Raw genomic sequence first — 15,598 nt, forward strand, 5'->3', positions numbered from 1 at the left:
TCGGCCAAGGCTGCGCGCACCAGTGACCCCTGAAGTAGACGCCGAAGCCAAAGCGACCAGAGGCGTCAGAGTGCACCTGTAGCTGTTCCTTAGGCAGCAGCCAATCTTGCCAGAAGGACACCCCATTGTAACTTTCCAGGAAGGTTAGCCATATTTTGAGGTCTTCCCTTATGGTGTGGGTGACCCTGATGTGGTGATGGGGGGCAACACCGCCAGCCGTGAGACGGGCTAGGCGTGCGCAAAAGGCGCGACCGGGCGAGATAACCCTGCATGCAAAGTTGAGGTGAGCATTGTTCTTGGGGAATGGCGTCATTTACTGACCCACCCTTTGGGTAAGAAAGGTTATGTATTAATCGAAACTCGCATGGGGCCTTCTTAGGTACAATACCTAGTGGAGACACTATGAGGTTAGGAAATGGAGGTTCTGTGAAGGGACCTGCCACTCGCCCCAGCAAGCGTTCTTTGGTAATCTTCTTCTCGGCAATGTGTGGCAAGTGAGGATTAACAATTAAGATCCACCCTCTATTGTGTGGACAGGTAATCCCTCCCCTTACCTGGCCTGGTTTCCCTGGCAACACTTCCCCCAGGTGGGATTGGACAACTCGCTGGGGTAGGCGGGGACCTCCAGGTATCCCACCTGGGGGAAGGCAAAGCCTATGCTGATGGGGCCACTCCAGATCCAGGGCTGCACGCGTCCACGCAAAAGGCGCCCCCCGTTTTAAGTGGGGAGCGGTCATTGTAAGCATATGAAAATAAAAAGGTAGTATACCCCACCCCAAAGCAAAACAGCCACTTTCTTTCCTATCCTCCTTTGCTTCTCTTGGTATTTCTCTCTCAACAACTGATACTCAGCTTTATTGCAAGGGCTGGTAATATGCCCACTTGCCAGACCAACATAAAAGAGTATGCCACAGACAACTGAGATCAATCACACAGGAATGGATTCGATGTGTAATATACAATGCATAGGAAATATTAAAATACAAATATGCTTCATTTTTCTTTTTATTTACATCAGTGTGTAAGTTTTACAATAAAACCTCAACAAGGAGGAGCTAGGCTTACAGCAACACTGAGAAGAAATCCCAAGGATATCCTTATTTTGAAACAATTACACCCACTCTATACATTTAAAGCGCTCTTCCGCCATTTTAACAGTAATGGAGAATCCTGGGAATCATAGCTTGGTAAGGGAACTGGGTATTGTAGTTGTGTGGTGTCAGCACCCTTAATAAACTACAGTTCTCTGGGTTCTTGAGGAATAACCCATATCTGTTAAAGTGGTATAAGAGTGTCTCAAACAGGTAGTGTGGATGCGCCCAGAAAACTACTCAATGTTCTTTCTAGAGAAGCATCTTGAAAGTTTCAATTTACTCCTTCAGGTGATGTTCCACATTCTCCTAAACTATGGATTCCCAAACTGTGGCCTGTGGACCACCAGTGGGCTATGAGATATTTTGAATGCTCTCTAGAATATGATGTAGAAAGTGCCAAAAGAAGGTACTTCCTCAAAAGTATGTGTGCACCCCCCCATAGAAAGTTGGTCCAATTGCTCATTTTAATAATCCTGGGTATTTCTGGGTACTTCTTTCAACATGTTCAGCAGAGCAAAATATACAGCAACTTTATATAAAGAGTAATAGCAAGAAAATATTCACAAATATTTATAAATGCCATATAACAATTCTTTGATCAAGTACAAACAAGCAGAAGTATAAAATTATCTGAATTAACATTATAACATTGAACTGAAGATAAATTACAACCCCACTATTCTGGGCACCATATTTCTTTGCAGCTTCTTACCACATCACTTAACTCTTTCAGCAGACTAAAAGAATATTGAGCTTTGCATCCAGAAGGTCTTAAGTTCAATCAGGGGTGGAAGAAGGTGTGTGTGGTGGGGGTGGGCCACCCCAGGTGTCACCACTGGGGTGTGTGTGTGACAAAATGCCAGGTGGCACTCACCGTGGGGCCTGCAGCATGCCCAAGCCACGTGTCTCTCCTGGGAGTGATGCAGTGACTTGGGCCCCTGCAGGCTCCACACTGCCCCAAACGGTCCACCCGCCGCCTCCCCCTCAGCTATAGGGCGGCTGAGTGGGAGAAGGCAGGTAGATTCCTCAGAGGTCCCACGGAGCATCCTGTTCTGGCTGGCCCTGCCCCGTAGGCAGCTGACCTCACCCCCATGGGCGGCTGGCCCTGCCTCTGAGCGCAGAGCATGCATGCCACCCCAGTCATCTGACTGGCTTGCTCTACTGCTGGGTTCAATTCCCAGCATCTCCCAGTAGGGCTGGGAAAGGCTCCTGTCAGAACCTTGGAGAGCTACTGCCAGGCAGGATATAAAATCCTAAACTAGATGAACTGACAGCCTGTCTTGCTATAAGGCAGTGAGTGGCCTGTGTTCCTCTTGCGTCCCCAAACCAGACCCCTCGGTTGAATAAATTGTCAGAGAATATAGGGCTTAAATCAATACTGATCAGTACAGCAATTTAAATGCACCTGTGATCAAATTCTGAACAAATTCCACATAACCCATTAGTAGATGGGCTGAAGGCAGAGAGAGGAGCCTCTCATAGAAGGGTCAATGCAAAAAACACTAGGAGGAGTGTCACAACAGGGGAATTCTGTTCTCTGCCATTCACCTCACTTTTCCCACTTGTAGTCCCACCCTTTCCACACATCACAAAGGTCATATTGGGTATATGCTGGGAGATCCAAGTGGCATAAAAAGGGGTTGAAGAATAGACACCAGGGAGCCCAGGGCGGCCACAACCTATCCCCCAGCTCACAACCCCAGCCAGGGCCCAATGCCCATCACATGGGCAAGCCAAGGGTCCCCCGGAGTCACCCTGTGGAGAGAGAGATAGGAGTCAGTCCACAGTTACAGGAAGCCTCCTGAGAGCGGGTTTTGGAGACTGGTTTCAAAACAGATTATGCTTATTTCCTTTACAGATCTGGTCCTGTCCTCATGTATAGTTCAGGAACCATCTCCCAACTAGACTAAGGTAATGGAGAAATGGCTAAGGTATGGAGGAGAAACTATGCATAAGGCTGAAATGACCAAATTTGAATTTCGCAAAACAATATGGGAACTGAAACATCTATCTATTGAAATTTGCACATATCTGAATTTTGTGATTCAGTTCTCCAACTAAACAATGTTAACAAAGATGCATATATTATTAAAATATTGCTTGCACAGACATGTTGTTGTCGTTTAGTCGTTTAGTCGTGTCCGACTCTTCGTGACCCCATGGACCAGAGCACGCCAGGCACTTCTGTCTTCCACTGCCTCCCGCAGTTTGGTCAGACTCATGTTTGTAGCTTCGAAGACACTATCCAACCATCTCATCCTCTGTCGCCCCCTTCTCCTTGTGCCCTCCATCTTTCCCAACATCAGGGTCTTTTCCAGGGAGTCTTCTCTTCTCATGAGGTGGCCAAAGTATTGGAGCCTCAGCTTCACAATCTGTCCTTCCAGTGAGCACTCAGGGCTGATTTCCTTAAGAATGGATCGGTTTGTTCTTCTTGCAGTCCATGGGACTCTCAAGAGTCTCCTCCAGCACCATAATTCAAAAGCATCAATTCTTCGGCGATCAGCCTTCTTTATGGTCCAGCTCTCACTTCCATACATCACTACTGGGTAGCCAAAACTGCATATGAAATTGTGTTTATTGGGAGAAATTGACACTAAAATGCTGAGAGCTGAAATTGACAGATCCTTCTATCCCTGGTCCAGACTTTCAGTTTCAGTTTAATGAATATATAATGCAGCTTTGTAAAGAAGTCTTCAAATGTTACTGGCTGCAAAAATGTATGTTGGCTTGCTGTGGGCCTGCAAAAATGTATGCTTGCTGTGGGCCAGGAGAGGAGAGACAAACAGCTCAGTCCTTATGGCAGCAGCCCACTGTATTTTAATGCAGGGCCTGGACCTTTTGGCTTCTACGGTGGACACAGATTAGAGATGGAGCACTCTGTCTCTCTTCTGCCAGCCTGCTCACTAGCTTGCATGTAATGCCTTGCCATCTATGTCTACTACCCCACTGCTAAAATACAAGGCTGACATACTGCATTTTCATGTCAGGTCTATTTAAGTAGGCCTGTACTCATCTTCTGAGAAGGCTACGTTTCTGAACTGCTGGCCCTGTGAATAAAACCAAACAAAGGATGGAAAAATCTATGGCCTCCCAGCTGTTGTTGGACTCTAACTCCCATCAGCCCCAGCCAGCAGAGCCAATGATCTGGGGGATGACAATGTCTGGAGGGCCACAGGTTCTCCATAAACTGAGCTAGACCTTTGGAGCCTGTCCCCTCCTTTTCTGGGGTGCTCCTGCCAACCACAGCCAACCACACTTACGGAGCATCCTACCTGGCAGGAATCTTTGCCCCCTTCTTGGTAGCCAGCACAGATCATACCAGGGCCGACCGGATTATGGAGTTGTGGTTCATGTTGGGTAGCGTTGAAGAGAGAATTGCATTTTTCTCGGTCTATGAGTGGCACTTTCACTTCCTGGAGGGTTAGTGGGGGTGGCAATTCCACTGTAAGAGGAAGCAAATGTATCATTAGGGATGTGATCAGGTGGATAGCCACCCATCCCAATTATATCTCTTACCCCAATGTATACTCCAATAGCTGCCTATTTTACATTGTCCATTCTGCATTTAATATAGATGGAGGAAGGCAAAAGCAAATAGTGTCTACGTCCATCTCCCCTGACCACTGGTTTCTGAGATATCGCAAAGCACTGCCCAGACATGGGCAAAACTTTACAGCATACAGAGAAAGAAATCTGCATTTTAACATCAATTCCTGATAAAAAACAACAACAGGGACAATAATAAGGTATGATTAAGTGGCCAGCTGATTGCCTTTTCCTTCCGCTCGGCTTATAGAATTGTATAAGAGGGTTCACTTTCTCCATCTACTGGTGAGAAAAGTGGTAGCACTGTTAGCTTCCAGACTGTTGTGAAACTCTAACTTGGAGAACAAGGAACCTGTGACCCTCTGGAAGTTGTTCGACTACAGCTTCTCCATCCCCTACCCTTGGCTCCATCCATTTTCCAAGGGTGTGCTGGAAAGTTGCATGCTTGGATTTCAAACCTTGCCTCCTCATATGTCCTATTCATTTGTAGTTACTTTGTGGTTAATAAAAGCAGCAATGAGTCTTGAAGCACCTTAATGACTAACACATTTATTATGGCATAAGCTTCTGTGGACAATTCCATAAAAGCTTATGCCATAAATATATTTGCTAGTTTTCAAAGTGCTCTCTCTCTCTCTCTCTCTCTCTCTCTCTCTCTCTGTGTGTGTGTGTGTGTGTTTGCTGCAACAAAGTAACATGATTACACTATCAAAAGGCACTCTGTCTCACAGACATTCTGTCTCACAGACATTCTTTCTAATGCATGGCTCTGAAGGCCATTTTTCTACCATTACAAGGCAGCCCGGAAGTTGAGCTCTGGCCTGGCCTGGCTCAAATTCAGGCCTGTAGATACCATCTCATTGCTTTAATGACATACCCTCCAACATGCTGAGTCCTAAAACCGGGATACGTGTCTTCCCAGCTGCGCTCCTGTGCGAGTCATGTGACCTGCGTGAGATCACGGAGCCCAAAATACATGCTTTTTTCAGGGTTGTGCTGTCACACAATAGCCTGACACCCCAAAATGCATGTTTTGGGGCACTGCATTATATTACAGACCTGAAAAAGCACTTCTTTCCAGGAGAGATCATGGCACGAAATCGTGCAAGATTACGGAACCCAAAATGTGCTCTCACAGGACAAAATAGGAAGTACTGGTTTTTCCCAGGACACTTGTCGGGTATGTAATGGCTGCACCAGATAACATAGTGGTGGTCGGTGTGAGTTGCATTCTCGGATTAGTTCCCTTTACTGCCTTTCCTGTTCACTCTCAGGTCCAGCAAAAACTCTTTGTCTTCAAAGTAATCCATGGTCTTGTTGTCCTGCTTTTGATGTTTCTCTCCTCATACCAGCCTGAGGCCCTATTCATGGTTTGCAGGTATTTATAACCCTTAGGGGTAGGATCTTTTTACAGTGGCCCCTTGTCTCTGCAATACTTTACCATCTAAGATCTATTAGGCCTCAGAACTGGGCTGATTGGAGGTTGTGATGCTTTCCAGATGTTGTGGAATATAACTCCCATCAGCCCAATACATTATTGCCCATGGTCAGGGATGATGGGAGTTATATTCCACAACATCTGGACAACTTCTGGAAGTGGACAACTTCTGGAAGGCACCTCCTTGGCTACTCCTGGCTGCAAATCATACCCGCCTTTATCCTCCAGCATTTCAACCACATCATCCAGCATCTTCCACCTGAGGCAGCTTGCCCTATAAAAGTGCAGTGTACATTGCTGACATGAAAGTAAACAGAGCTTGAAGGAGAACCTCAAAAAGCACTTCTCCATCTCCTCACCTCCAGGTTGAATATCTCCCCATCCAGTCACATAGCAGCTTTCTTCCACTGAGAACTTTGCAGAGGTCTCTGGCAAGCAGATGGGAAGAATGTACTTGGTGAAACTCACAGGGGACTTCAGCTCTACTAAAGCAATATCCCCTGTGGAGCTATCACTGTCATAGGTGGGATGGAGGATAATCTGTTGGATATCAGATGTTACTGTGTTACTTGAAGTGTTCAGGAGCTGATAGGCACCCAGCACCACATCAGAATGGGTAGTTTGGCTCTTGATGCTGTAAGTGAAAAAAACAAGAGCAAAATGCAACAAAGATCTTTGCCAAACTGGTCTCCAAGAGGTGAGTGCCCTTAGACCTTGTAATTCAGTCTCATGTCTACATGTCTAGTTTAAAGGGGAGACTAGAGCCATAGCAACCCAGTGGAGAAAAGGTCATAGCTCTTTCCAAGCAGAAGACCCCAGGTTGACCCCTCCATGTCTCCAGACAAGTCATTAGCACCCATTCATTTTTGCTTTCCCTCTGGGTTCTTTTAAATTGTGCATAAGCATAAGTCCTTGCCATTTCTTGCAACCAGCCTATAGGGCAGGGATAGGGAACCTTTGGTCCTCCAGATGCTGGACTTAAACTCACAGCATCTCTGGCCACTGACCACATGGGATGGGGCTGATGGGAGTAGGAGCCCAGCTCCCATTGGTTGGGCTCCTACAGGGCCATTGGTTTACATCCCTGACCATTGGCAAGTCACCTTGTTCTCTTTACCTCCAAGAGGAAGCTACTGACATGTCCCCTCCCAAATCAGGTGGTCAGCAGACATCAGATGACACAATAGTACAAAAGTGGAGATGAGCACCACACCCCATAGTCAAATTTGACTGGATTTAACCGTCCAGGGTTCCTTTACCTTAATGACATTCAACTTATAAAGTTTGTGATTTGAGTTTGGCTCTGGAGTTTGAACAATTTACTGCTCAGGCATAGACAGAACTATGCTTGTCAGTGCGTGTTTGTCTCCATTTGCATGTTTTAAAATATGCAATATGCATTCAGAGCTGCATGGCTTGAATGTAGCCTACTGTACAAAGGTGAAAGCTGCTGTTGTTGCTCCACTGACATTCATCTCTGGCCCCAACCACCTCCAGGCTGAAAAAGATCCCCCAGCCCCACTCTATGCCTTCTGTCAGCGATCTGCTTCCTTTAACTTTATTATTCATTGCTCTGTCAGGCTCTGCTTGGGCAAGGCCAAGGCACTGAGTAGCTGTTAGGCCAGCCATGGGCAGTCATTCTGGGCCAATGGGTACATTGGGAATGTTGAGAAAGTGCTTGGGTGCTAGTCACAAAATGGCTGCTCTGGGCTGTGAGGTACAAAACAAAATGGCCACCACATCTATAAGAGACAGGAGATGTTAGTTGCTGAGACCTTTTGTGGATGCCATAGGGTGAACTGGCAGGGACACTGGTTCCTGTGGGTGTCACATTTATGCCCTCTGTGTTAGACATAAAATATTAGTTTGGCCTTGCAGCTGCCTCTAGGGTGAAACTGAATGATGCCTTCACAGCCAGGTACACCAGAAACTTACTTAGGGAAGCAGTGAGCTGCCGACAGGACCCACTTCTCAGCTATGAGGGCGCCTCCACAAATAGGTTGGTCCCGATATAAAATGCTGACTTGCCAGGGCCATGACAACCCATCAGAGGGAGCTGGTTCACCCCCCATAATTCGTTGAGCTGGCTTTCCACAAACTGTGGAAGAAGGAAAGAGGTTTTAAAAAGATAGGTCACAATAACACCAGATCTGAAGCAAACCTAGAAACAAAAATAAAAAGCCTTGCCTGAAACAAAAAACAAATATTTGTATGCGACCTTTTAAAGAACATTTCCAGTTATTGATAATGGTTTCCAGTCAATCATATTTAGAGCCATAATGCCTCTAACTGCAGCAAGGCTGCTCACCATATATTGAAGCAATTGAAGCAATATTCAGTTTATTTATTTATTTATTAAGTATATTTCTAAATCCGCCTGGAGGCTCCTGTTTAACAATAGGTCTGCATGATCATTAGGTTTGTAGCAGTCCTACATTTTGATGAGACTCCCCTTTGGTTCAGCCCATTCATGAGCCTGTGAAATTGCTGAGTAGGAAAGACAAAATATACAGGGGTTCCTACCTGCTTCAGAGCTGGCAGCATCTGTAGAAAACAGAAATGAAGGGAAAACATTTCAGTTTTTCATATAAGAGACACTGAAGCACAAATACTGAAAAACAGGTGCCTATGTAGGAGAAAGAGGAAGAGGCCCAGGTTACAATCTGTTACCAATGTATTTTTTTTTTTAAAAAAGAATACAGCTCTGCATTGTGACACATATGTTATGAGTATATTTTCCTAGCCAAATTGGTACAGCTTATTACAGGGCTTAATTTGAACAGACTTTAGCTCTGGACCAAGACTCTATCCTGAAGCATGTTAAGTATTTTATGTAAGTAAGTACTGTAAGTAAGTAAGTAAGTAAGTAAGTAAGTAAGTAAGTAAGTGTTTTGCATAGTTATCAAATGTCAGCCTCGTACATACTAGGGGGCAATAGCTCTCAGCTCATTTACCTGAGGTCCCACCTTCCAGCCCACCATTTTCCTCTGTGCCACAGGACTAAATCTGATCTGCTTCCTCAGATGCAGTGGAAGGGTGTGAACCTATGGCCAGTGTTGAAATAAAATCTGGCTGCCAGTTCAGTTGCTTTCTTTATGTGGAATAAGGAGGTGGCACCATCTTGTTCTTTGCCTCAGGTGGTTACATGTCTTGGGCTAACCTTGGGCCCAGAGAAGGCTAATTGTCTGTTGCCAAGTACTACTATGAGCCAAAAAAAATCTTACACACACATCAAGTCAGCTATAACACAGTAAAAGATGGGCCAGAGCAACTAGAGCATTAATGAAAACAGAGACTTGGGATTTCAAATCCTGCTAGTCCAACTTGTCAAAGAGAAAGAGCCATAGGTAAGGCAAATGAGCACACCTTCGAGTAGAAGGGGGTGGGGGAGTGAGGACCAGCTTTGGTTAAACAATCCTGTCATTTTTTCAACCAAGAATGGCTTCCAGTAATGCTAAACTAGTTAAGCCAACATCAAACCACAGTTTGCTAACAAACCATAGTTAATAAACCATAGTTTAACATTATATGAGAACAAGGCCACTACCTGCTGACATACATTTGTCTCCCTAGCGGAAAGGAATATGAGTTCCACTTGAAAGCCCAGTGTGTGAGAAACTCCTTTGTTTGCACTTATAAACCATGCATCTCCTTTTTTGGCTTAGTGCATCTCCTACTCCCATTTTAACTCCTCTGAGAAGCGACTGATTCTATCATCCTCAATTACCTTCCCTCCACTGTCTCCCCACACCATAGAAGCCAACTCCTAGGGACCAGGGTCCCTTCAGCCCCCCCCTAAAATATTTGAGGGGGCCACCTTGCTTCCCAAGTTGATGGGCATTGCCATTCAAATGGTGTCTGTGCACTGAGTCTTGTGACTGATTATGCAGAGCGGGGCTTACCTGGGTCCCCAATATTTTCAAGCTGGCATCCCTGCCCCACACCATCACTCACCTTGTAGCAGCACAGGCAGTAGAAGCAGCCACACAGCTAGCGAGAAGGGCACCATTGACATTGTGGTCGCTGCTTCTGAAGTTTTCTGAAGTGTCCCCTGAGTGGTTCTGCTCTGAGTCCAAGCAACAAATCCTCTGCTTCAGTCTCAATTCTTTTGTTATCTGTGCCGCAAAATGTAATATCAATAGCAAAAATGTATTCCCCCCGAATCCTCTTGGTATCAACAGGATGGCAAATCCTTGATCTCCCCTTGTATCTGGGATCTTCTATTTTCACCAGCTGTTGTGCTGCTAGACTTGCTGGAAGAGCTCAGGTGACCTTAATAGATGCACAGCAGAATGATGATGTTGATGACTTTCTTCCAGTTATTGTTGATTATGATAATACTTATTTAGTGTTATCAATAAGCACGACACTTTTACAAAGTGCAAGGCGGCATGTTTCTACAGGGCGGCATTCAATCTTATGCTGGCAAATTTAGGTTGTACAGTTAAAGTGGATTTGGAGCCCTTGTACAAAGAGCAACTTCCCTCCCAAAACCAAGCCTTTTCGCAGTAAGGAATGCGATGGGATAACTTTTTTTCTGGTTTTAAAGAAAGTAACAGGATAGAAATGCTCTGGGAAGTGTGGGATAACAACTGCTTGATGCAACATCGTCTAACCTCCCCATGCTCAATAAGTAGCTGATGCCATCTGATCTCCTCCTCACAAACTTCGTTCAAATATATCAGGATGAATGCTCAAATAAACAGGTTGCCTCTGAAAGTGAGCTTACCTGGGGAGGAACGTGAACACTGAAATATTACAAAGCTAGCAACTCACTATAAAACTGTTAATATCCCCAAAGGCAAAAGCTAGAGGCACTGTTTTTTCAAGGGTAGATACAAGGAAAGAGAGTTGCCAGTCCTTTGCTTAAAGCAGAGGATATTACTTCCCTCCCATAGCTGCAGTAGAGCCCATGATCATATCTTAACACTCCTCTGACCATAAGAGCAATAAAGCTCTATGTAACTGCTTTACAACCCCTTTCTTGGCTGTGGAGCAAGTCTGTGCTTTAATATACAATCTGAAGATGCTGTTTCACCTTTATACAAATAGGTTTTTGGCTCATGCTTTGAAGTGGTAGGAGTTGATTCTGGAAATAGTGCACACATCTGTTAAGCACAACCCTGTTGAAACCCCTTAGACTAGGACTTCCGGGTTGGCGCCATCGCCGAATGGCGGACTCCCTCCGAGCTCCGGAGGGAGCCTGCTCGGCAGGGGCTGGGTCCTACCGTGCCGGCGACGCGGGGACCCTTAAAAACCATGGGCGCTGAAACCCATGGGCATGGTGACTCGGCGGGCACCGTTTGCGCCCCCGACCCGCGAAGGAGCCTTTTTAAAGGCTACGGAGCGGGTGACAGGGGGGTGGTGGTGCTATGAGTCCTCCGCTTTCCCTGCCGAGCGAAGCCGCATGCCATTCGACGGAGAGCGCTGGCTTCTTCCATTGAAAATTTGGACTTAAAAGAATAACCCGTGAGTAATTGGAACTTGGATTAAAAAGGGGAATTTTTTTTTTTTAAAATTCGGAGCGAGCGGGGGAGGTGCAAAAAGGAAGTCAGCCTCCCCCCTGTTGTAGAGGAGTTAAAGCAAAGGATTTGACAACTAAGATCAAGTGCAACCTTATTTTGATAAAGTCATTAATTTCGCGATGGAAAATTACAAGATTGGGCTGGAGGAGAAAAGTGGAATGTGAATTAAAATGCAACCCCCCCCCCGAAACCCTGGGAGCGAGCCGTGAGAGCGCCGGGAGAGGAGAAATAGAGGTTTTGACAGCTGTCAAAGGAGCTGTCAAAGCGGAAGAACAAAAAGCGAGCTTTGTTACGAGGACTTTGCTGGTTACATTTGTTACAAATTGGATATAAATTGTTTAAAACAAGGAATAATAAGTTACTTTGACTGTTGGGTGTGATCGGGAAGGAAACTGAGTTACTACAATTCCTCTAGAGGAGCTGTGGGACACTACAAGTATTGCTGGCATGGAATTTGAATAGGACTTTTTATCTCCTGGGAAACTGCAGAAATGGAACACTATTTTGTCTACAGAGGTCTATACACTAAAGGAGACAATAGATTTATCTATTGAAGAATGGAAGGGACTTGACGTAATGTTTCGTTCCTGAATAACAAAGCCTCTGCAGAGGAATTAGAAGCTTTTGGAATTAGAACATTTGTGCAGGAGAGCAGGTAAAAAAAAAAAAAAAAAAAAAAGGAGGAGAGAGATCAACAAGAACAACAAGAATAACAAGAACTGGACAAAGTTGGAAGTGGGAACATTTGGGACATCCAGATCTGAAAGGTCTAAAGAAATAAAATTGGACTTTTTACTCTTAAATACAAAGATCTGGATGGAAAAAATGGACCTTTTTGAGACAGACTCCTTCCAAGATTGGACATTCGAAATTAAAGATGACCAAAAGACGGCAAAGACTATTAAAAAGACGGCAAAGTGGACTGGTGAAAGATTATGGCTTAGATGTGGGAGCTCCAGGATGACAGTAGACATTGATGGACATTGGGAACGCAACCGGGAAAGGGGGGAGGGAAATTTGGAATCCAAAGGGTGTTAAATTACATTTTATTCTTTTTTCTATTTTTTTTATTCTAATCTGTATTGCATACTAAAGAGGGGAACTCGTGGAAGGGAACAGGTCGATTTTAGGGGATGGGAAAATATTTTTAAATTGGGACAATGATAATAATTTTAAAACTTGGGGTAAGAATTTGTTGAATTTATTTGAAAGAATTGGAATACAAGAGGGGGGAGGGGAGGGGAAGTCCTGGAAAGATGCCATTGAAAATAAGGTTTTAAATTTGGATGTTTTTCTTTTTTTGCTATATTTGAAAATCTTTAATAAATATTATTTAAAAAAAAGAAACCCCTTAGACTATCCTCCCACGCCTCTGAAAGTCCTGCTAGGGCAGGTGTGCTGAAGCTTTGGCCAACCAGATGTTGGCTGAAAAACAACTTCCACCATCCCTGGCCATTGACTGATGGGAGTTGTAGTTCAGCAGCATTTGGAGGGCCAAAGACTCTCAACTCCTGTGCTAGGGCCTAAGCAGACATTACCTGGGAAACGTGGGATTGGATACCCTTGTGTATATTTAATAAATCCATATAGTAGAGATACATTTGTCCCTCTCCAGCTAAGAGCAGCTTAGGAAGGGAGGAGTGATTTACAAAGGGGAACCACAGAATGTTAGTGTTGGAAGGGACCATGATGGTCATGTAGTCTAACCTAAGGTTACCAGATATCCCCGTTTCCCAGGGGACAGTCTCTAGATTTACAACTCAGTCCCCATACAAAATCCATTGAAGTTGAAAAAAAAATCTGGTAACCTTATTCTAACCCCCTACTCCAAAGCATGAAGCAGCTACAGGCTGTCACTCATCTTTGTATGAACCTCTAGCAAAGCACAGCCCGATCCCTCCCAAGGAAGTCAGCTCCACTGTAGAACAGATCTTACTCTTAAGAAGTTGCAATTTCCACCCATTGGTTCTAGGCTTGTCCTCCTCCTCAGCAGAGAACAAATCTGGCTCAACTTCTGCACGTTGACCCTTCAGACATTTGAAGACCACCACCATGGCTCCCTGAATCTTCTCTTCTCCAGGCTAAACATACCAAGCACTTTCAACCATTCCTCACAGGATTTGGTTTCCAGACATCTCACTATCCTCACTGTTCTCCTCAGGACACCTGGTGTAGGGGGAAATGGCTGGGCTCCACCTCCCCACCCATGCTGCGGCTGCTTTTAGAAGAAGAAAATGATGTGGGGAGATCCAAGCATAGATCCCCCATGTAATATTAGAATCATAGAATTGTAGAGTTGCAAGGCACCCCAAGGGTCATCCAGTCCAACCCCCTCCATTGCAGGAATATCAGCGTAAGACGGCCATCCAACCTCTGCTTAAAAACCTCAAATGCAAGAGAGTACACTGCCTTCCAGAGATGCGGGTGGCATTGTGGTCTAAACCACAGAGCCTAAGGCTTGCCGATCAGAAGGTCAGCGGTTCAAATCCCTGTGACGGGGTGAGCTCCCGTTGCTCGGTCCCTGCTCCTGCCAACCTAGCAGTTCAAAAGCACACAGTGCAAGTAGATAAATAGGTACTGCTCCAGCAGGAAGATAAACGGCCTTTCCGTGCGCTGCTCTGGTTTGGTACCATCTCTGAACTCTACCCATCTCTCATCTTCAAATATACAAGCATCCATTGCTGTTCCTACCTGGTTCTTTCTGGGTCCGTTCAATAAGAGTCCCGTATTTGACGATTTGCTCCTGCTTTTAAAGAGAAAAATCCTCTACACAAAGCTCCCTGATGCATTCTTTCTGTGAGATAGCATTATGTCTTAATCACTCAAAATAAACATATTAGCTTCCTGGTTTCAACAAAGGTTCGATACCATCTTTTGATTTTTAAATTGTTTAAAACAGCTGTCTGTGAAGGATGTGACTCAACTTGCACAGAGTGATGTTTTTGCAAAGGTGGGATTTGAAAAAGAAGAATAAAAACTAAGGTGGAATGCCTCTGTGTATACACCATGCCTCCCTTCCCTGAAGGGAAACATGTAAAAAAAAGAGAGAGCCCCAAAAGTAGGTTAAATAAATAATCACTTGAGAGTTGAATGGTGTCTACAGAATGTAGATTTTAAATGTGAACTGAATCAAATTCCTTGCCTATTCTGAGTAATAATGCATGTTATATAATGCATCTAGTACTAACCTGCTAGATTCAATACTGTTTACCCCCACAAAACCCCAAATCGAACAGTTTCTATAAATACTAATATGGGAAATTAGTATTGGGATATTTTATAAGCAAACATTATTCCTTATTATTTTGTTCCTGCTGTAGCTGAAATAGATTGACACACTCTCCATTGAAACTAGGGGTAATGAAGGCCAGAGGTTCCCAAGACTTCATATGAAAAGAAGAAATCAGCAGATTTTCTACAGTTTTTATTGCTTGAGGTTCTCAGAGTTCTGAGTTGTGCTTGTTGACTTACATCATTTCAATTAAGAGGCAAACATCCATGGGTTAATGGCTGCTGCACATCAATGTGCATAGTGCCCAAAGGTAAAGGTAAAGGTAAAGGTACCCCTGCCCGTAGGGGCCAGTCTTGCCAGACTCTAGGGTTGTGCGCCCATCTCACTCAAGAGGCCGGGGGCCAGCGCTGTCCGGAGACACTTCCGGGTCACGTGCCAGCGTGACAAAGCTGCATCTGGCGAGCCAGCGCAGCACACGGAAACGCCGTTTACCTTCCTGCCAGTAAGCGGTCCCTATTTATCTACTTGCACCCGGGGGTGCTTTCGAACTGCTAGGTTGGCAGGCACTGGGACCGAGCAGCGGGAGCGCACCCCGCCGCGGGGATTCGAACCACCGACCTTTCGATCAGCAAGCCCTAGGCGCTGAGGCTTTTACCCACAGCGCCACCCACATAGTGCCCAGAGATGGTCAAATTATTTTAGCACCAGAGGTAGAAAATTCCATATTTGGCTTAAGGCTTTTGTTGTTGTTAAAATAATAATA

General features: G+C 45.0%; 1 protein-coding gene across 2 annotated transcripts; it reads right to left on the reverse strand.

The window, feature by feature from the left end:
- Nucleotides 1–1,938: 1,938 nt before the first annotated feature.
- LOC309327713 (prostasin-like) lies at nucleotides 1,939–14,322 on the reverse strand. 2 transcript variants are annotated; one of them, XM_081837138.1, is made up of 7 exons: nucleotides 14,295–14,322; nucleotides 10,033–10,350; nucleotides 8,602–8,622; nucleotides 8,014–8,176; nucleotides 6,438–6,712; nucleotides 4,367–4,536; nucleotides 1,939–2,849 (listed from the first exon to the last, which is right to left on the reverse strand). In XM_081837138.1, the coding sequence occupies exons 2-7, from the start codon at nucleotides 10,091–10,093 to the stop codon at nucleotides 2,571–2,573; spliced, it is 969 nt and encodes a 322-aa protein (XP_081693264.1). In that variant the 5' UTR covers nucleotides 10,094–10,350; nucleotides 14,295–14,322; the 3' UTR covers nucleotides 1,939–2,570. The 2 variants fall into 2 exon arrangements, with proteins under 2 accessions (XP_081693264.1, XP_081693265.1); XM_081837139.1 differs by lacking the exons at nucleotides 10,033–10,350; nucleotides 14,295–14,322 and adding an exon at nucleotides 9,033–9,123.
- Nucleotides 14,323–15,598: the final 1,276 nt, after the last annotated feature.

The sequence above is a fragment of the Podarcis erhardii genome, assembly GCF_964252035.2.
Source record: "Podarcis erhardii genome assembly, chromosome: 13".
NCBI classification, from domain to species: Eukaryota; Metazoa; Chordata; class Lepidosauria; order Squamata; family Lacertidae; genus Podarcis; species Podarcis erhardii.

Bases quoted from the DNA above. Each gene is read 5' to 3' on its own strand.
- LOC309327713 (XM_081837138.1), bottom strand. From the start codon at position 10,093: ATGTCAATGGTGCCCTTCTCGCTAGCTGTGTGGCTGCTTCTACTGCCT. The intron at 8,623-10,032 runs GTGAGTGATGGT...TGTTTTCTACAG, and splicing joins ACTGCCTGTGCTGCTACAAG to ATGCTGCCAGCTCTGAAGCA. The intron at 6,713-8,013 runs GTAAGTTTCTGG...TTTCACTTACAG, and splicing joins GCAGCTCACTGCTTCCCTAA to CATCAAGAGCCAAACTACCC.